The 21,810-nt window shown below is 39.3% G+C and overlaps 1 protein-coding gene across 9 annotated transcripts in view; it reads right to left on the reverse strand.

Annotated features, from left to right (window-relative positions):
• The window catches only part of CDK8 (cyclin dependent kinase 8), a 204,856-nt gene that overhangs the window by 102,476 nt on the left and 80,570 nt on the right, over positions 1–21,810 (reverse strand). For 4 of the 9 annotated variants that reach the window (XM_082435700.1, XM_082435695.1, XM_082435702.1 and 1 more), the window contains 8 exons: positions 21,015–21,146; positions 14,239–14,382; positions 11,718–11,787; positions 10,834–10,906; positions 8,138–8,235; positions 7,444–7,522; positions 7,162–7,320; positions 3,583–4,858 (listed from right to left, as the gene is read on the reverse strand). In XM_082435700.1, the coding sequence (XP_082291826.1) occupies positions 4,733–4,858; positions 7,162–7,320; positions 7,444–7,522; positions 8,138–8,235; positions 10,834–10,906; positions 11,718–11,787; positions 14,239–14,382; positions 21,015–21,146 (881 nt within the window). In that variant the 3' untranslated portion in view covers positions 3,583–4,732. Of the gene's footprint in view, positions 1–3,582; positions 4,859–7,161; positions 7,321–7,443; positions 7,523–8,137; positions 8,236–10,833; positions 10,907–11,717; positions 11,788–14,238; positions 14,383–21,014; positions 21,147–21,810 lie in introns of those variants that run through there. The other 5 variants (XM_082435699.1, XM_082435697.1, XM_082435698.1 and 2 more) reach the window with 4 other exon arrangements.

The following is a 21,810-nucleotide window of genomic DNA, read 5'->3' on the forward strand; positions in this document are numbered from 1 at the left end:
AACCAAATGCTCAGTAAGTATCTAGTGAATTCAACTCTCTTGCTCGCTCAAAGAACATTCAGGTTATGAGCAAATTCACAGCCGTCCCTAAGTGAGAGGAAGATTGTATTAATTGTTTAGTAACACTTTAGAAAAGCAGGAGCCCCTAACCCTTGCAGAATTTAAAAAAAAAAAATCTCTATGAAGACTACTGAATTCAGGGGGACCTTTGAATATTCCAGCCTTGGGATTATCAATGCGCTAGCTCTCCGTTTCGCTCATTTAAACATTCTAAGCTGATTCATGAGAGGCTAGGAAACGTTTGGTCATGAAACGACTCCAAGTTTAACTTATCTGCTAGAACTAGGTCATACTATAAGTCTTAAGAAAAAAGTCATATTTCCATTTGGAGAAAACACTAGTAATAGCTAACATTTAATGTACACTTAAAAGCCAGGCATGTGCTAAAAGCTTTACAAATACTAGATTTTAAATCAAGTTTAAGGCACAATTTACATACAAATCACCAACTTAAAGTGTACAGTTTGATTTGTTTTGAAAAACGTATATATGTGCACGTGTAAACCACCACTACAATCAAGATTCTACCAAACGTTCATTTTTTATTGCTGAATAATTTATTTCACTGCATGGATATCTCACAATTTATCTATTCATCTGTTAATAGACATCCATTTGTGGGCTATAATATAAAGGTATTTTGAACATGCATGTACAGACTATTGTGTGGACATGCTTTCATTTCCATTGGGTAAATACCCTAGAGTGTGACTGCAGGGTCATATGATAAGTATATGTTTAACTTTATAAGGAACCATCAAATTGTTTCCCACAATGGCTGTTTTTTATATTCCCACCAGTAATGTATGAGCATTCCAGTTGCCAACACTAGATTTTGTTGGCTTTTTTTTTCTTCTATTTGTTTTTTATTAAGGCTGAATTTAAAACCACTAAGACTCACCTACACAGTTCTGAGGATTTTTGCATTCACTTGCACAGCAAAAATCAAGATACAGAACGGCTGCATCACTCAGAGAAATTCCCACACGTCCTTTTGCAGTCAATGCCTATCTCACTCTTTTTTTTTTAGAAATTCACGTTCTTTTATTTATTTATTTATTTATTTATTTATTTATGACTGTGTTGAGTCTTCGTTTCTGTGCGAGGGCTTTCTCTAGTTGCGGCAAGTGGGGACCACTCTTCATCGCGGTGCGCGGGCCTCTCACCGTCGCGGCCTCTCTTGTTGCGGAGCACAGGCTCCAGACGCGCAGGCTCAGTAATTGTGGCTCACGGGCCCAGTTGCTCCGTGGCATGTGGGATCTTCCCAGACCAGGGCTCGAACCCGTGTCCCCTGCATTGGCAGGCAGATTCTCAACCACTGCGCCACCAGGGAAGCCCGCCTATCTCACTCTTGCACCCCGGCAACCACTGTTCTGTTTTCCAAGCTCATGGTTTTGCCTTTTCCCAGATTCCTTTTGCCTTTTCCCAGATGAGAATGTCATATGGGTGGAATCACGTGTATCAAATCAACACACTGTACACTTTAAACTTACAGTGTTGTATGTCAATAATATTTCCATTTTAAAAACAACAACAAAAAAACCCTGCCTTTGTGGAGTTTGTCTTCTGCGGGGGGCGGCGAGGAAAAACAAGAAGCAAGTGTATGTTAGTGATGGTCAGCGCCGTGTAGGGAAATAAAGCCGGGCCAAGGCGGCAGGATGCTGGCTGGTGTGGGGAGACGGGGACAGACTGTCTCACACACAGTGCAAGGGTGAGCCTTTAATAAGATAAGATTCCAGCCGACCTGAAAGAGGTGAGGGAGGAAGCCGAGAAGCTGGGGAGAGACAGACGCGGATGGACTAGGAAGTGCAGAAGTCTCGAGACCACAAGCGCGTGGCAGGTTCCAGGAACAGCGAGGACAGCGCTGGAGCTGGAGCGAGCAGGTGACGGGATGGGAAAGACACGGCAGGACACGCAGGGCCTCGCTGGGCACAGTAAGGGGTCTGGCTGCCACGGACGGGGGTGAGAGGAGGAACGGCAGGAGGAGCTCAGGCTGCTGTGACGAAGAAGACAGGGGCAGGGAAGGGGGAGGAGACAGCGGCTGGGAGCCACTGAAGGAAAAGCCGCGTGTGGGGTGGACGGGCGTGTGGGCGTGCGTGTGTCTGGAGCCAAGGTTTCCCTGTGGCTCGGACAACTGGGAAGACGGGTAAGTCTGCAGGACAGCAGGCTGGATGGTTGAGGCAGGAGTCAAGTTTGGATACGTTCAGTCTAGAGAGAAACTGAGTCATGGGTCAGATGTGCCAGGCAGGTCTGGGCTGGGAATCTGGGGCTCGGCAGCCAGGGAGCAAGGGTGAAGAGGAGAGGCCTGGGACGGAATAGGGAAGGGACAGAAAGCAGTCAGGTGTGGGTCAGAGGTGCCACGTGGAGAAGCAGAGCCAGGGAGCAGGCTAGGGAACCACGGCAGGTGTGGGCGTCTGTCGTCTGTCACAGACGCAGTTAAATACATAAGTCTGCAGCTCAGGGAGGAAAGAGGCTGGGCTTGTGAATTCGATGGTCACCAGCAACACTGGGCAGGGCTGCTCAGAGAATGGGGGCTGATAAAGGAATACAGAAATCGGAGGACCGTGCCCGAGAAGTTTCCAGCACTTCAGGTGGAACTTGTTATTGTGGGTTTTGCTTTTTGAAATTCATGCAGGAGAAGATGGCTGTCAACAGAGCAGTCGTCTCCCCGAGCCACTTAACTGCTACTGTTTGCTCAAGCTTTAGACCAGCCTGGGAGCCTTCCTCGTGCGTGTCCCTCAACTACTGCATCAGAACCAACTGGGGACCTTGTTAAAATCGAGGATTCCATGTTCCACCCCAACCCTACCGAAACAACCTCGGGGGCCAGACCCCAAGAAGACAGAAAACTCCAGATGATTCTCATACACACTAAGTTTAAAAGCACTTCATTAAAGGCAGGGAGAAAAAAGCAGAAGACAATCAGAGCGGAAGGGAAATACGGGTAAGACTGACGGCAGTGACACAGCGGGGGAACTCTGTAGCCAGATCTGGGCAGCGTGTGCGTGAACTGGGGCGGGAAGAGTCAACATGGAAACACGGTTCAGCTCCTAAAGATCACCGTTACCATTAGGGTCAGGCCACCCAGTATCGGAATTCCTCAGTTCTTAAAATGTTTTACAATAGTTTTATATGAATGAATTGAAGTTTTAAGAAAAGGAGTATGGTAGTTTCTTAATCTTCTGTATTTTGTGCCAAAGGAGGGAGTAAAAATAATTATTGGGATAAAAGAGTCAAAGTGGGCTCAGCATATCACAGAATTCGGCATTATTCTAGAAATGGAAGGCTCATTATGATTTCTTTCAATTAGAAAGGTGTCTATTTCACATCTTGTATTACAGCACCAAGCGTAACAGAGAAAAGAATCCGTATCTAAACCGTAAGTCATTACTTCATTATGGAGGCAGAAGCTATAGATACTGTTAATGAAAACAACTGAAGAGATTTATTTAGAGGCCACCTGTTAAGGCACATTTTAAAATAAAACACCTTTGTGTATATAAAAATACAACTGACTCCATATTTTGATTTATGAAAAATAAATTTATTACATAACACCTTGTTTTTAACAATGTTCAATTTTTTTAAATTCAGAATACTTGTGTCATTCATGTAAAATAGTTTGATACAGTACATTGTATGTTATAGGTTTTCTTTTTCCTCAAAAATTCTAAGGCTCTCCTACTCCTTCTCCTTTGCTGAAGTAAGGGCACCCTAAACAACGTGCGAACAAGTTTTAAAAAAGAAAATGAACTGAACAAAATTTTAGTAGCACTACACCAACCAGCTTTAAAATCAGGACAAAATATCTGAATTGGATGCCGCACCTTTTTAAGGAAGTTATCATTCATGCTTTTTTCATCTTTAAAGCATGCTCACAAATCAGCAACACCAACAGGAAAAATAAAACACTGTCTATGACAATCATTTTAGTTTGTTTGCTGAACCAAACAGGTTTATATCAATGACAACATATTTAATTACTATCAATAGCAGCTTTAATACCAGTCAAGTCATAGATTAAAAGTAAAAACAAACTCATAAGTTGGAAATCAATCTTTGGGAGTTCTGAAACCTTCCTGGAAAAACTATGTGGCTTCTTGTACTTTCAAAAAATTCCAAGCAATATTCTTGGTCAAAAAACACTGATTAATGTAGAAAATGAATCAACCCACTGTTAAGACACTAAAATGAAAGGTGTACCGAGATAATCTCATTTTGAGTCTTGGTTACTTTGTTAACATATACTGTATGTTTCAAGTACCAGTTAAAACTTTTGTGTGTGTGTACTATTGGTCAGATAATGTTGTTACACGGGAAGAATTCACCACATACAACGACAAATGCTCGCCCCTAGCACGTTTCACAGCTTCAACTGCTACAGACTGTCACTGAAAAAAATGCATTGGTCAGTCTGAACCATGTCAAGTAAACTATGGAAGTAGCAAACCCACAACACAAACTGTGCTAGCACTTTCTTCTCAAGTCTAACTCCAAAAAGGTACAACTTGGAAGCCACTACCCCAATCTGTGAAAAGTGGTGGAACTCGGCTACCGGACACTTGACTACGTGGCTGCACAGTACATTCTCATGGCCCCTTCCAGGTTCCCGCCGAGAGCCGCAGGCAGCCCTGCAGCACAGCGACAGTGCATGGACAGTGTCCGACGCGGCTCAGTAGCGGTGTGTCTGGTGAGAGTACTGTGGAGGCTGCTGGGAGGTAGCTGAGTATCCCATGCTGCTCTGTGGCTGCGATGTGCTTGGTCCAGGGTTGGGGTAGGCAGCATGTGCGTTGGAACGCTGGAAAAGGAGAGGGAGGGCACAGGTGACTCAGGCGTTCTGCGCGCTGGCTGCATCCTGAGCCAGCAAGGCTTATGTGTGTTTGAAGTGTCTTCTATTTTACGGCAGTAAGAATTTTAAAAGTCTTGTGGTATGTATTGGCTTTAGAATGAAAATGACAAAACCCCCGAATCTTTTAATATCAGCTTTTCCTTATGAAGGTCAGAAGTATTGCTGGTGAAATAACACTAAGCTCGGTCTTACTACTGTGCTGTGCAGTTCATTTTTTTTTTTTTTCTGTAACAGGAACTCCCTTTTATGCTGTTTTGTATCTGCCTGATAAATAATAACTAACTTGCCTGCGATGCTTACTCTTGAACTTAATGATGTGTACGTTAAGAAATTCAAAGCTAATCTACACGCTTGTTTCTTCAATAGAAAACTCTCAACACACGCATGACTAAAGAACAAAAATGAATATGACAAAAAAGGGTACCGCAGAATCATTTCTTCAGCATTAGATATTTTTATGCCCTTTACATTAATGAATCTTACTTTCTGCTACAAGCGATATACAAAAGTAAAGTTACAATTATTAAAATGTAGGAAGAGTGGTATTCTCAATTCTAGAAACAGCGCAAGGGGCAGAGTTCAGAGTCCTCTAGTTTTGATCTCTTGTATTCCTATTCCCACTCCTGCACCTCTCTCTCATACTGTTAGTTCCCCAAGACAAACACTACGAAATATTAACCATAATTTAACACTTTCTTCTTTCAGAGCATGTTTAATAAATCATGTAATTTGAAATTCTGCCAACCCTAGCAAAAATAACATTTTGAAAAGAGTGGACATGTGAAATTGTAGTCAGAAATGCTATTTTTGAAACCACGCACAAAAACCACCACAATAATAACTTCAACAAACAGAAGCACAGCAACATGCCCCACCCTGCTTCATTTTCATGCTCAGGACGCACCACCTGAGTGTGCAAACAATCCTTGTGCCGAGAGGTGCGTTCTCTCCCTCCAGGTGGGGAGGAAAAGGTACTGGAGCAAACGTCAACCCGCAAGACGCCTGTCTGCGAGCTTACTGGAGGACAGTTACTACTCAGGCAGACAACGATTCCCAGGGTTCGGTGGGCTGGACCGCCCGTTAACCATAGCAAAGAGTTCATATCTAGTTCTTGAGGTGTAGTCGCAGGCTCTGGGAGCCGTACTAGTTTACTAAGACCTCTTTCTCTCTTTTAGTAGGGAAATAAGTCTAATTGGTCACGTTTTCAGTATGCTTCCACACTGAAATCCAGATCAGTTGAGAAGAGGATTAGAACCAGCAGGGAGGTGCTACACGATGTTCCAAATGGGCCTGTCTGCAAAGGGCCTGTGACCCTGTCACTTGAGAGGATCCACAAGTGGCATCGGAGCCACCCCAGCAGATCTGAGTCTGCGTGCTGGGTCTACCTCCAGCTCGCGGGGTGAATGCGGGAAAGGGGTTTAACCTCTAGAGTAGAGCCTCAGTTTTCTGAAACGACGATAACGCTGACCTCACAGAGTTGTAACGCTTGGAGGGAAGGATGTCTGCTTCATACTTAGTAGAAGAGCTGGCACATGGTAAGTACTCGGCAAGCTCTTCCCGTGATCACAGTCACCACCAGCACCCCCACCAGCACTCAGGAAGTGTGTCCTGCGCCCTGCGAACGCGACTAAGAATTCTAACGACGACGACGATAATAAGAATGAACAAGGCGAGTGCTGTCATCTATTACATGCCTGTCAGTCGGGCCGGCCGCTGTCCTTAGCTCACGTCCGCTCACGTAATCCTGACCACAGCCTCACGCTGACCATTATCTACATCCATCCGACAAATGATGAAACTGAGAACATCTGAATCACCTACTCAAGGCTGCCCACAAGTCAGTGGCGGGGCTGGGATTTGGAAGCCTGAGTCCTTAATCACTGTGGTTTCAGAAACGACAGACATCACTTCCTGAGCGCCCACTGTACGCTGGGTGCTGAAGTTCACCACAGCTGTTCCCACGGCAACGCCAGGTTAGGCTTCGCCCGTCTCATGTTACAGATGAGAAACTAAAGCCTTGTCCAAGGTCACAGAGTTAATGAATGGCGTAATTTAAGTCTGATCATGTCAAGTCTGGCTAAGCCCCCTCTACTGTACCACCAAGTACTTTCAATGCCAACAACGCTTCACGTCAACGTGTTTCCCAGGCATGTAAAGGTCGGTACTTTCTTAACTACGTCGCATTTTCCAGTGGTCACAAGCCCACACGCAATACCGACACGGCAGGTCAATGCGAAACAGACGGGAAGTACCTGATAGTCTGAGGTCATGATCAGTCCACCTGAGGTAGTGGTAGGAGGGACGACCCTCACTTTCTTCAGCGGGGGTCCCTGGGTGTGGCTGCCGTCCTGGTTCCCGGGGTGGCCGGTCCCATTCGTGTGGTTGTTGCCCTGCTGCTGCTGCTGGTTCTTCTCAAGTGGTTAAACACAAAAATACAGTCCAGCTCAGGAGGGGAACAGAACATGTCCGAGCCAGGAAATGGCAGAGCGGCACCGAATTAAACAAGAAGTGGCCAAGCGCACTTTGATACTTACTTTGTCTCCTTTGTCATCAGGTTCCTCTTCTGTTAAAAATTCTCGCTTGGGGTAAGGGATTTGACAACCGGCAAAAACGCTGATCATAAGAAAAAAGAAAAGTGATTTCGGGTATACTAATCGATATTTCAAATGCTTCATTTAAGTGGTTTTTGTTTTCATCTTTTAAGATGGACTCTCTGCCTGCTTATTTGTGATATAAGCACCTTTCATGCCGCTGTGACACAATGAATCTCTTCTTCTAAGCAGTGACGTCACAGCAGGCCAGGGGAGGGCTTTTCATTGTATAAAAATAATCAATAATCATCTGATAGGACTCAGCTTTCTTCTTTGATCCCAGGCTCCTTTTTTATCACCACAACCAAAAGATAGATTCCAGCTGGAATGTCATTATTTTACTCTCCAAACTGCATTTAAAATGAGAGTATGGAAACACAAATGTATTTGGGACTGGAGTTTGCAACTGGAACACAATACTGTAACTGCAAGCAGTGAGCCAGCCCAGGGAGTCTGAGGGAGTGACAGCTGTAAAACCCCTGACGACACTTCAGTCATCAGAGCTCATTCTTCACTTCTCATAAGGATCTCCTTGGGTCCCCATGTAAGAGCAATGGCAACCTGGAGATGACAACTGAAAGAAAGCATGCACCAAAAAAGTCTATCGTGCTAGTGAGTTAATAAATTGATCACTTACTCTGATGTAGGAAGTGGGTCTTCTAGGAAATAGGGGTCCTGCATAGCCTGCTCTGAGGTAATTCGCTTTATTGGGTCCATGGTAAGCAACTTCTGAAGCTGAAACCACAAATCATAAACACATCACTGCATTACTTCTCTTAGTTTTATACCCTTTGGCACATTTTTGGGAGGCATATGTTTTTTGATGAATAACACCAGAATTTGGAGGGTATTTATTCCCCCAAACTAAAAAAAAAAAATCTCCCAATTGTTCCATTTAATATAATAATTCACATTTTAGTCATTCTAAGACTCATTATCTCACTTGTTTCTCCCACAAGAAGTAACTAAACTTATGTCTTCTTACTCTAAACCAATGACCTTTTCCCTAAATTGCTATATCCAATTTAAAATGGGACTAACATTCTTGTATTTTCTGTTAAGGGGAAAACTTATTATAACACAAATAATACACCAGCCACATGTGGCTATTTAGATTTAAATCTAAATGAATTATAAGCAAATTAAACCAAATTAAAAATTAATTAATTAATAACCAATTAAGAAATCAGTTTCTCAGTCATGCCAGCAAGCACACGTGGCTGGAGCTGCCCTACCAGGCAGCGCGGCCGTCCGAGTCCTCCTGACAGCGCTGCGCTGGGCTGAATAAGTGTGGTGGCTGGCACAGAGCTCGTAAAGTGCAGAGGTGTGGCTATGAATTTATTAGTTGAGAGATTCTGAACAAGTTACTTAACCACTTTGTAACCCCATTTCTCAAGTGGAAATTAAAAACAGTACCTTTTATCATAAGTTTATTTTCAGAATTAAATGAGTTAATATGTGGGAAGCAATTATAACAGTGCCGGGCACAAAGAAAGCACTATGTAAGTGTTAGCCATTATTATTACTATTATTACGTAAAGCAATGTCGCACTAATGTGAAAACTCAGTATCTTTCGGCTGAAATATAATTTACTGAAGGCTCTATGAACTAAAGTATTTGATGTTCATATGTGATCTACGAGACGACCTCAACAGTAGCCTCTTAGCTTATGATCTCTGATCTAACGCAGTGTCTTCCAGGCTTTAGAGTACACCAGAGTCATCCCTGGAGCACCTCCTAACTCCCAGGTGTCTCTGGTGCTGCTAACCTATGACCACACTCCGAAAACCAAGCAACTAGCAGACATGTGGAGACAGTGGGAGACGACACAATCAGAGAACAAACAGACAGAAAATATTTTTAAATGCAGATGAAATGCTGGGATGCTGAGACTTTAATTTTAATGAGCTGATATTTCAGTGGAAGCACAATTTATTTTGAGATTGAAAGGAAAAGCATGCATTTGCTACTTAAAATACTCAACAGTTTTAATGGAATTGTATTAGAGCTTTCAGATGGAACCACCCAAGATAGGTCACCCCAGTAAAAACAAGCAAGTAAGCTGTAAAGGAAGCCTATCTCTCTACAGTTTTAGTGGTGGTGGTAGCGAGAGTCTCCTCAGACTAGACTGAGTAGCAGTGAGTTGGGGGGATGTAAGATAATTCCCCTAAATTGTGACTTTTGTTCTACCACTATTATCATTATTTTTTTTAGAATAAATAAGGCCATAACTTTGAAGGATCTAACTTACCTTCCAATTTGGGTACTATTTTAAGTACATTATAAGAAGCCATGATTTGGATAATAATACAGTGTGTGGTAATATGGTCAGTTAAGCACTGCTTTTTAAATCGCTGATTAGATATGAAATGTATGATACATAACATGATAAAAAATTACTGAAGAAGATGCAGAAGCAGAAGAGGAGAAGGAGGAGAAAAAGCAGAAATACAAGAAATATTTGCCAAGGGGCCTGGTACTGTAATAAAGGAAAGTTTAATCCTTTCAAAGTAAAAAAATTCCCATTTAATGAACTCATTTAAAAATACTGGGAATAAAGGATTAAAAGAATTTAAAGCCAAGCAAAATATAACCTGCTTCCCCAAATTCCCCCTTTATATTACTTTTTTTGAAAACCATAAAACTGAAAAACATTTTTAATTGTTATGATGTAAAAACTGAAAGTTTATTGTAAACAAGTTTAAATTGACAAGAGTTGAATATAATGTCACAAACTACCTTGATAGTGCAGATTCATTTAGATTCTAGGTCAAATCATTTTTCCATTATATACTATCTATATACTACATTTCTCATATTCTTCCAGGAAAAGCAGATAAGGGTCCCTGAAGGACCTTTAATAGCCAAGTCTATAAGAGGTAAACTTAGAAAGAGATAATCTGTAAAACTCATTTCTGAACAGTGGGATTGTTTTCATCTTGATTCTTCTTTGAAATTTTAAAATAACTGATGAAAACCAATAAATGGAATTTTAAAAATGACTTGACAGACTTGGTACACTGACTCTCTTTAGAAAATCTAATGTAACCAAACATTAAGTCTGTGAATTAATGTTTAGAAAAATTAGTATTAATTTTCTAATTAATTAGAAATTCTAATTAATTAATTTTTCTAATTAATGGGTTTAGAAAAACAAGTATTTGATATCTTTACTATACGCACCAACGAGATCTCTGCATTAGTATTACTATTAAAGAACTCTAAGAGTGCTGAGTAACCACAGAAATTGACTCAAAAAAGCCTCAGGTTGGGCTTATTAACAGGGGGAAAAAATGCATTAGTACTGTTTAGTACTCTTCTCTAATGCTTACCAAGTGGAATGCTTTACTATCTGGTTTAACTTTATGTTTTTCCATATACTTGATAAGGCTGCAGTTGGTATACCTGAAAGAGAAATACTATGAAATAGCTATATTAGATATGAGGTTAATTTTACATTGGCTGAAGTTTTTCCAAACAGAATTATTTTAATGATAACCGACACAGAACATATATTGCAAATGGTATTCAATCAATTTTATATTTCATTCAGTATTCACACTAGTCACTTCTGAATGGATACTACGGATTAAATGCAAGATAATTTCATGAATAATATACACACTGTTTGGCTTTGTTCACATGAATGTTATCTCAACAATTATCTTAAATAACATATGGGTCAAGAGTTTAACTCAGCCTTACTAGTAAGTTTAAAATAAATACAAATTTTAAAAAATTTGTCACAGGTCTATAAACTCCCTCTCCCAATCCCCTTGATCTTACATTAAGAATAAATGAAATATTCCTTCTTCTCCATTAAAACTTACTTAAATTTACAACACAACCTGGGTGGGTAGGCAGGTGGCTATAAGCAAGGTTTGTTTATTTCAGTCTCTTACTGCTTCAGCTACGATACTTTCCACGGATGCACAGCTTCCAGAAAGTAATAAATATGGAAAGAAATGAACTGACTTTTTTTCTCATATCCAGATCAGCTGCTAATATGAGATATTCACCTTCTTTCTATCACCATTCAAACATCTTAAGAAATGAAGACTATCATAATGCAAAAATATTTATTAGAGTACATAAGTAAAGTTATTTAATAGAATAATCTTGTGTTGAGTATTCTACCATGTTGAGTTTTCAATCTTATACGGAGAATTCTAGAAAAGCAAAAATCAATGAAAGGTCTATTTTCTTTCCAACTTACGTATTTCTTCTGAAATCTTTCATTAATGTTGAATGTTCAGGCATCTTTTTTATATCTTCCCAATCTTTATCTGTGAAATACATTGATACAATTTTATATTGTCTAGGTTCCTATTCTCAAGAATTTTAATAAAGGTTACTTCACTTTTCATTACCTGTCCTATACTTTTAACTTCCATGAAAGCACAGACTTCAAATAAATGGTCAGCTATATTAAACATCTTAAACATGTAAATGCAATTCCCCATACCTTGTACTGAGTTCAATCTATCTCTTTTTAACTTTATTTTTTGAATGCCTACTTTCTTTATGTTTTACTATAAGTTACCTCAATTTCTGTAACAACAGAGGAACAAGTTATAAATAAATATTTCTGTTATTTAATAGTTCTATTTCTATTTGTAAAACCACTTTTGTCCCACCAAATGTCTTGGTTAAATCAGCACCCAATCTCCTCAACAATAACTGTATTACCTTCCCCCTCAGTAGCTTTAAGCTGTACTTCTTTTCCTATGGCCCTCCCTACTTTCCCCTCATTAAATACACTGGTTTATGTGGTCATCAAGGTAAGCAGTAGCAGCTCTTTGAAATGGAACAGAGTACGATGTAACTAGCATATTAACAAGTCAGCTGGTGCCTTGGCTAGTTTCCAGCTACTGGATACATTAGGTGGGAAATGCCTCAATCAGTCTTGCTGGCATTAGAGCTACTCAGACACCACACGTCTTTTTAGAAGCTTGCTCTCACCCTCAGGGCACGTCACTGCCATCCCACAGGTGCCCGCACTCTACCAGCTAGCTTCACACCACTTCAGCTTTTAAATGACCTTCAGAGGTTTGCTTTTCTTTCAACTGACTTATAAAAATATTTGCTACCTAACCTCCACAGATATCACATATTGTAAACTAAACACATACTTTAAATTCCTAAATGGCATTTTCTCCTTAACTACTTCCTTGTTCAATTTCTATTTTTGTCAATTTCTCAAGCTAGAAATCCTGAGATAATCTTTTATTCTTTCCTCAATTACATGCTTCCTGTCAAAAATTATACCTTTATTCTTTCTTCTCCATCCAAATCACTTTATACCTGGAGTACTGCTACAGGTAAGCAGCTGGTTTCTTGACTTGAGCTACCTCTCTTAAATTGATTTTTACATACCCCTGCCATACTCAGCTGTCTAAAACTGAACATAAACCATGTCACTAGTTCTCAAGAACTTATCATAGAGTCTCATTCTTCAGCATAAGTCTAAATTCTGCTGCCTGCCTTTTAGGTTCCTTATAAGCTAAGCCTACCCTAACTGTGGAACCACATATTAAGAACCATTTTAGAACCATCACCAATGGAGGCTGCCCCCAGCTCCACCCCTGTAAGCCATGCTCTTTCCCCTGGGGCCTCTGAAATGATGGGTGCATTCAGAGGTGGGAAGAAAAGGCCATTCTCCCCACCTACTCAAACTACTCCCATTCTCTCAACATTCTCCTTAGAGCAGTTCAATGTCAACTCCAAGAGGGCAAGAGTCATGTCTGTTATATGGACAATATTTCATATTTAACACAGTGCCTGAAACATGGCAGGTGCTCAATAAATAAATATTTAGTGAATAAATGAAATTCCCATCACAACAAAGCAATCTTTGTAGAAATGTCAGTCAATTTTGGAGAAAGGTAGTTATTCTGCATTTACTGATAATTAACACAAGGGATGTGGAATTATAACTCCCAGATATTTCTGTATTAGTTTTGAGTTACTGACCCAAGAAAAATTCATAATAAGAAACAACTTCTAATAAGTACTTGACTAGCCAGAACTATGTAGGGGTTTTTAACAAATTTTCTTTATTCTGGACCTCTGGGCAGAGTTTCTGGGGAGTGATGAGCGGCTGTCCTGTGGCACAAGGGACCAGGACGCAGCTAGAGATCTAAAGCCTGTGACGGGACACCCAACAACTCCCTCCCTGCTGCAATCAGTGCAGGCACGGTCGCTGCGCAATGTGAGCCCTTCACTCACATCCTGACTGTTCTAACTTCAAAGAATGTTCTTACTGACAAGAGTTAAACAGCAAAAAAACGCTATTATTCAATACAATGTACTGCACAGTGCCCTAAATAGAAATACTGTTCAAAATTTGTAATCAAATACCAAGTAATGACATTATTATATATACTGCCAGACAAAAATACATACTACTGAATTTTATTTCATCTCCAATAGTGAGAACTAAAGGCACCTTCTAAATACAGATACTGCAATCATTTTAAATATGAAACAAAACAAAACCAAAAACCAAAATGAAACAAAAATACACCCTGCAAATTCAAGAAACCCCTAAATATTTTTATGCTAATATGTGAACTCTACAAACTTTGCTATTTCTATGGGTCTTTGATTAATGCAAGTCATCAACACAGAGAATTGAGTAAGAGTAGCTTTCATCAGCTAAAAATATACACCTTTCCAATGAAGATATCTAAGTTCAAACAACAGTGATTTAAAAACAAAAACAAAAACATGTGTACCTGCAGGAAATCCCATTACATTGAATATTCTGTCCAGCTGGTCATGGTGATAAGGATTACTAGTTTTGATGTCCTCTTGTCGACAGTGAAATATTGGTTCTGACGTTAGTAGTTCTGCAAATATACACCCTATAGCCCAAATATCTTTAAAACAAAAAGAAAGAAAAAAAAAAGGAAAAGAAAAGAAAAAAAAGGAAAGGAGAAAAGAAAAAGAAAGGAGGAAAATAAAGTGGTTCTTTCCAAAAGAAAATGCACTTTTATGTTGGCAGGGAGTGTTTTTAGCTCTTTTTCTCCCCTAATAAGCCATGTTAATTCCTAAGCAATTACAAATATCAAGGACTATTGTCTGTACATACATATTCCCACCCCCCCACCCCAGTGTTTCATTCCCTGTTAAACCTCCATCCCACCCAGCGATTTCAGTCCAAGTTTAATCAAATTTATTACCTAAAAATTTTGGTGAGTTTAAGTGCTTCAAACATTACCTTCTCTGTGAAATACATACAAAGCTGCAGCTGGAGCATGGGAACCATAAACAAATAAAGCGAAACAAAAAAATAAACAAACAGAAAACCCAAACAGCCTGTGAAATTGTGCATACTTGCCAAAAACAATCAGCACCATTTTTTGAGGTAAAAAATATTTTTTATTGCTATCTAGTTTATGTACTTATTAATTTGTGAAGCTTAACAATTATCCTGCCATGTTAGCACTAGTTAGCAAGGTACTGTTCCAACAAGAAAAAGACAATGCCTAGCCTCAAATATTCTAATGAAACAGCATTTATACTGGAAGAGCTTTTTGTTCAAGTGTTTCTCCATGCTATAGCAGAGTCAGACTTTGTATTTAATAAAGACAAGAAAATATGGGGCAAAATACTACCTTTAAATAGGCACAGAGGTGACAAATTCATAAGAATTATTTAAAAGCCAGGCAAATGGATTCCTCTTTATACAACAAATTTCCTTCACTCACTTTAAGATACAGGCTAACTTTCATTCATATTAAATTCTTACTAAAAGAACTATTAGCAGTGGAAAGATATATATGCCAACTTGGAATCTGAAGCTGAAAGCACTCCATTTCTACTCAACAAATCCCTAAACCGACCATGGTAACTTCCCTACACTCAGCACAATGCCGTGCACACAGCAGGCACTCAATAAGTGGTTTCTCACTGACCTAACCAATACCTGTGGTAAACATAAATAACTATTGAAGGACAAAGTAAAATCACTATTTTATTAAGGCCGATTATTCAGGTATGTTAATAATGGTTACTTAAATAGAAAGTGGGAAAAAAATGTTAATTTATAAATAACTGAAAATTCCTAAAATCTAAAACTGGAATATAGATATTTAATTTAATGTACAATTATCACACTTACATTTCAAAGTAACAAGTTAAACATCTGTTTACTTTAAGATGACAAACGAGACTACAAGCAAGTGATTTTAAAAATGACACTGTCTGCCCATCAGTTTTCTCCCCCATCAGAGAACCGAGTCTGGCCAACACCACCACACGGAAAAGTCTCAACAAGGAATAAAAGCCAAGCTATTTTCGTTTTACCGTCAGAGAGTAAACGGGAAAATTAATTATTTTGTGATTTTTCTTTTTACATGGTTATCCCAAAGGAAGCTGACCTTTGATCATCTCAATCCAAGGGAAGACAGGCAAGCTGAGTGGGGTCACCAAGAGGGCCGGGGGGTCAGTCTGCATCTGCAAAATGCTACTCATAGCACCCGAGAGACACTGTAACAACTCAGCCTGGTTATGAACTCGAACAAAAAATAAAACATGTAAAGGAAGATGAGAGGTAAGTAAATAATTTAGCTATCCTCTGTTGCTTTAAAAAAAAAAGTCAGGAAAGTAGGAAAATTACTTTACTGAACCTTGCTTAACTTTACCCTAAATAACCTCTCTCTTCCTATCTTTTCTATTATCTTTCACCTTCTATCAATTTCACCATCCTTCCCTTCTTCAAATCCAGACATTAACCACGAATTTGAGTTAGCTGATCAGGCTATTACTTCAGATAAATTTCTAAATCTCTGTAAACAAGTCTCTCCTATCTTGCCTATTTTTTCAGATTGTGCCATGGGAAAGTCCCTTCTTGCTCACCTACCTCTCAAACTCCTTCTAGAAAGACTTTCCAAATTAAAAGCATACAAATCCCATCTACTTCTCAAAATATGTGATGTTCATGTGCAGCTACTGAGCTAATAACCAGGCAGAGTGGACCGCAACTGGGGGCTACACAGAACCAAACGGGGGGGAGGAAAGATGTGTGAAATTTGTTTTAATCAACAAGTGTACTAACAGCCCCTATCTCAATGAAAGCGTAAATTCACATCCTCCCGGTTTTATTGAAGTTCAGACTTTAGTAAAACTTTTAAGACTGTCCTAGTTGGCTATTAATTAAAGATTGATACCCCTCTTTCGGCCTTCTCCACAAGGTCAATCAAACAAAACCCCCAACACTCAAAACTGAATTAAACTTTGTCCCCAGGAGTACAGTGTTGACTAAGCTATCATTTTCTCTCTTGGGTTTAACGACTCAGCTTGCAGTTCCGTACAATGGAGTGAATGAGCACAGCACTAAGATCTATTCGCAAGGAGGGTGGGACCATGCTGGCTGATGTGCTCAGATTTCCCCTATGCTCTCTTGCTGCTTCTTAGCACCTTCACTCTAACATAACCCACCAAACTCCACTGGCAGATTTAACCCTTCTAAATGAGACCACTAAAATGAACGTACGAACATATCCAGCAAATAATAGGTAAATTCAACCACAAAGGTTCTTCTGTCTGCTGAGCCTACTACGACCACTAGACAGGGAAGTCAAAACGCTAGGCAAGTGCCTTCAGGGTGGCGGGGATCTGCTGAGTGCTTTACTGCACCCTGAGGCCACCCACCTGCGGAGCGGGAGGAACGGAACGGTGTGAGAGAGACCGGAAGCAAGGAAGAAGTTTCATTTTCTACTCCTGGATTCTATTTTTTTTAATTTATATTAAAAATGGCTTATATATGATTTCTGTCTCTCTCTCAAACAAAAAAGCAATTTGTAAGATATCTACATTATCACTTTTTTGAGCAAATATTTTGATGGAAGAAAGCCTCTTCCAGGACTGCTCTGGGCCGGGCCAGGCATATGCGGAGGGACTGGCACTGACCTTGGTCTCAGGTCACCTGCCCTCAAGTCAGTTCCCTCTATGCTCTCGCCACCTCACAAGGCAGTGGTTTCTAGCCAACGTCACAGAACTGTCAGAGTTGAAGGTGATCTCAGAGATGATTTAGGCTAAATTCTCATCTTCAAAAAATGAGGCCATAAAGGACTAAACGCCTTGCCAAAACACCGTCCCCCTCCCCGAGTGGCAGAGCTAAGGCTACAAGTCAGAGCGCTAGTCTTGGTTACTTCTGTTGTTCAAAGATGACAACATAGTTTATGCACACAGTCATACTGGTTTCTCAACTGGATGGAGATCCCTTAAGGGTAAACGACATAATTTGCGTTCATTTTGGTTTCTCTTAAGTTTTAAAAAGTCTAACAGTTATCCAATAAATTTTGATGTTGATGAGAAGGAGGAAGGCTTTCTCTTTGATAAATTATAAAGCCATTTGAACAAAGGAATCTATCTAACAGCTGGTAGTCTAGCTTTGTGACAAACAGCCCTGACCTAAAACTGCTAGACTGCAGACTGTCCTGGTGAATAACAGCTTATACAACTCTCAATGCTCACAATAAAATATAGATTTCTTAAGAAAAAAGTAATAAATGATGAGCCAGAGTCACAAACCTATGTTATAGTTTATTTTTTACTCAATTTAAATCAATTCAGTGTTGAGTTTTCTGTTAACAGCAGCTGAGATTAGGTAATTATTTCCTTATTGTATAGCCTCTTAATATGTCTTACCAAAAGTAACACTGCTTTTAAATATTCATTTTCTAGGTGGAAAAAATACCTATGTATCATATTAGTTTACATGCTTAACCATTTAGAATACCTCTCTAAAAATGATAACCAAATGTGTGCTTAGGTAGTAATACACATTCAAAAACAGGGCTAGCTTCAATAATTTTTATTTTTCCTCCTAATTGACTTTTAAAAAAATAAATATTTTATTTTGGAATAATTTTAGATTTGTAGAAAAGTTGCAATGGTATAGTACAGAAAAGTCTTATATCTGACTAACTTAATCTACCTTTATTTTTCTATACAATAAAATGTGATCTCAAAGCAGGTATAAAGATTAGTGAACACAAAAAATTTTGTGAAAAAAGACATGCTGGATTCAAGATTAATATGGGGGAATGATTACAAGTATTTTTCCTTTCCTCTTCTTGAGTATATATTGAAATGACAGCAAAGAAATAAAGGTCCAAATCCACAGTAATAGAGAGACCCGGAGGAGACCATCAGGGACAAGACCCATTCACTCACTCAGCAGAGTACTCAGTTCTCACCATGCAGGAAATGGCCTCCAGTGGTGAACAGATGGGCAAGGCTTACCCATTTAGGGGATTTCAGACAGGAAGACGGAAGTGTGATGGGTAAGGCTGATGGTGTGACCAAGGAAGTTCTCTCTGAAGAGGGACTATTTTGACTAAGATACGGATGAAAAGAGACTAGACATATACAGACCTGATCTAGCAGAGATACAAATAAAAACATTTCTGGAAACAGTTCAGAGAAGGCCCCAGCCCGCAGTATTACTGCTGAGTGGGAAGCAGACTTGCCCGGCACAGCTCTGGGGAAATTCTGTGCTTGCAGAATCAGCTACAAAGTCTGTATTTTGAACACTTGATCCCTCCCCACCCACTACTGCCCTGGGGCTACCAGGTACACAAAGCTTGGGCCAGAAGTTGGAGATTCTTCCCTTAAAGAATCTGAAGGTCGTCAGTTCGAAGACTTGTGCATACTGGCATTTAGGATTCCCCAGTTAGTGCTGGTTCTCCGCTGGATCACCCCGAAGTGAAGCCTGCCAATCTATGAGCCCTCTGGTCCATGTACACCAAGTTCCCAAGCAGCTTTCTGTAACCTGATTCTCAAATGCAGAGAGACTTCAAGGGTCAACAAACAGTTCAAGAACACCAGCCACATGAAAGCGAGAGACCAAGACATACCGCAGAAAAAGCGGCTACGAAGAACACACAGATAATTACTCCAGAGATACAGCAAATCACAGACAACAAGCGTCTTCATCACTGTCCTCACAGGTGCTTAACAAGCTTTTTTCCCATAAACCAATACAATATGTTAAAAAAAATTAATAATCAGAGAATAAGAAGGGGTTCTTAGAAATAAAAAAGACAAAGGCAGAAAAGCATGAGAAGAAAAGTGGTATAAAGGATCAATCCAAGAAATCCAACATCTGCCTATACTCAGTTTAGGAAAGAGAAATAAAAACACAGAGGAGGCAATCAAGACTAGCTCAAGAGGATTTCCCACAGACATGGGACATAAACTTCTAACTGAATGTGCCTACCAAGTGGCCAGCACACCACTGTGAAATACAAGGGTGAGAAATCCTATTTGTTTTCAGAAAGGACAAAACCCCAGGTAATTCACCACTGAATGAGAACAAGATCAATGTGAGACTTTCCATTAGTAACACTGATGCTAGAAGACAACGGATGAGCATCACCAAATTCTGAGGGAAAATCATTTTGTACCTATAAATTTAATCCCTACCAAACTGGAAAGTATCATGAAGGCATTTTTTTCAGAAATACAAGAACTAGAAAATTTACCTCTAAGATAGGTTACTTAAGAATATGCTGTAGCAAAGTAAGGGATGAAATAATGAAATCCAGAACGAAATAGATCCCACCCAGAGGAATAAAAAAAGGAAAAACTGGGATGAAAACCAATCCAGAATAGAGCGAAATATAGAAGACTTGTGGGTGGAGTTATCCAAAAAAATAAAAATGGGTTTAACACCATCCTGGAGAACATAGAACAAGTTAAGTAAGCAATAAAGGCACACAAAAAAGGAAAAAAGAAAGGCAAAACACATAAGAAAAAACTACATGATGATAACATTCTACCAAATAAAACGAAGCAGAATAAAGACGTCATTAATGGAAAAGCTGTGATAAAAGGATTGTGGTAGTTGAAGATCAAATCCATTACAATATGTAGCCTAAGTATAAACAACAGTGGGCATTATGGTTTGCAAACAGAAAATAAATGCTGTAAACATCAACAAAGTGGTAATAATAATAATGATGATAATGGTATTATAAGCTGAGAGGTTGGTGGGGGAAGAAGTAGAAGAGCACTAATTTCCTAATTCTTCAAAATAGGGAGATAATCAATACTATCAAAAATTGAAAAGTGAATTAAGATGTTCTAAACACCTACTTATTTTCATAATCTTTTTTCCTTAATTTTAAGGGGATCTTTTAGAAGCTAGTATTTCTTTTGGTGAAAGAAACATTTGTCTGACGTTCAATGATTAAGAAATTTTACTGTATTTATTTCTCTTTTCAAGTAAAATTAAAATACTTTTTACTTAGAATTCATAGTATAGTCCCATATATTTAAAAACTTTTTTAGCATCTGTTTATCTATCAGAAAGGGATGTCTGGAATGGTACACACCTAATGCTAATGATGGTATTTCTAGAGAGTAGAATTTTATGTTAATTTTTGCTCTTACTTTTATAATTTTCTATATTACTTGATTTAAAAATATACAGAAATATGTGTACTTTACAACAACAAAGCCACTTTTTAAATGTCATGGAATTTTAATTAGTTCTACTCACCAATAGCTTTGGTATAATGTCTTGCTCCAAGAAGTAATTCTGGGGCTCGGTACCAGAACGTTACGACTACTGGATCCAAATCTGCTAAAGGCTTCAAAGGTGAATTAAATAATCGGGCAAAGCCCATATCAGCTGTAAAAAAAGTAACAGCAATGTTAAGGACACAGATTTTTACAAATTTTATTGATTACTCTAATTTTACTATTATTATTTAGTAAGATACGAAAAATGTGAATTCTGGGGGGAGAAAACCAACAAAACCAACACAACATCTCACCCCTTTCAGAAGTCTAAATATAAAACAAGTTTGAGATCTTCATTCATTGCCAACTATTGTCACTCACTCTTCCACTGGGTTACAGACACACTCTGCTGCCAGAGGTCAAGGGTGACCCTACCCCTCGGGGCAGATTTCTTTCCATCTGTCTTACCACCATTGGGACAGGGCTGTGAAGCTGCATTCCCATTCTTTTTATTGGTCACAAGCACCAAGATACTAGATCAGGTAGGGTGAGGCTTTCCATTATTTGCATCAATAAGCATGTTCACTGGTATAATCGGAAGCTGACTGTACAGTATAATAATACCACTATTTCCCCCCCATTTTTTTGGGTGGAGTTTTTTCTTTAAAGAATCATGTTTGTTTTTTAAGCTGGAAAAGACTTTAAAGATCATATAATTCAATCACCTCCTTTTTCAAATGAGGAAACTGAGGTTAGAAGAAATTAAGTGATTTGACAAATGTCATAAACTTGTATCTCAGAGCTGGAGCTGTAATGAGATAAAGTTCACGGCA

This window comes from Balaenoptera physalus, assembly GCF_965194825.1.
Source record: "Balaenoptera physalus genome assembly, chromosome: 18".
In the NCBI taxonomy this organism is placed as follows: Eukaryota; Metazoa; Chordata; class Mammalia; order Artiodactyla; family Balaenopteridae; genus Balaenoptera; species Balaenoptera physalus.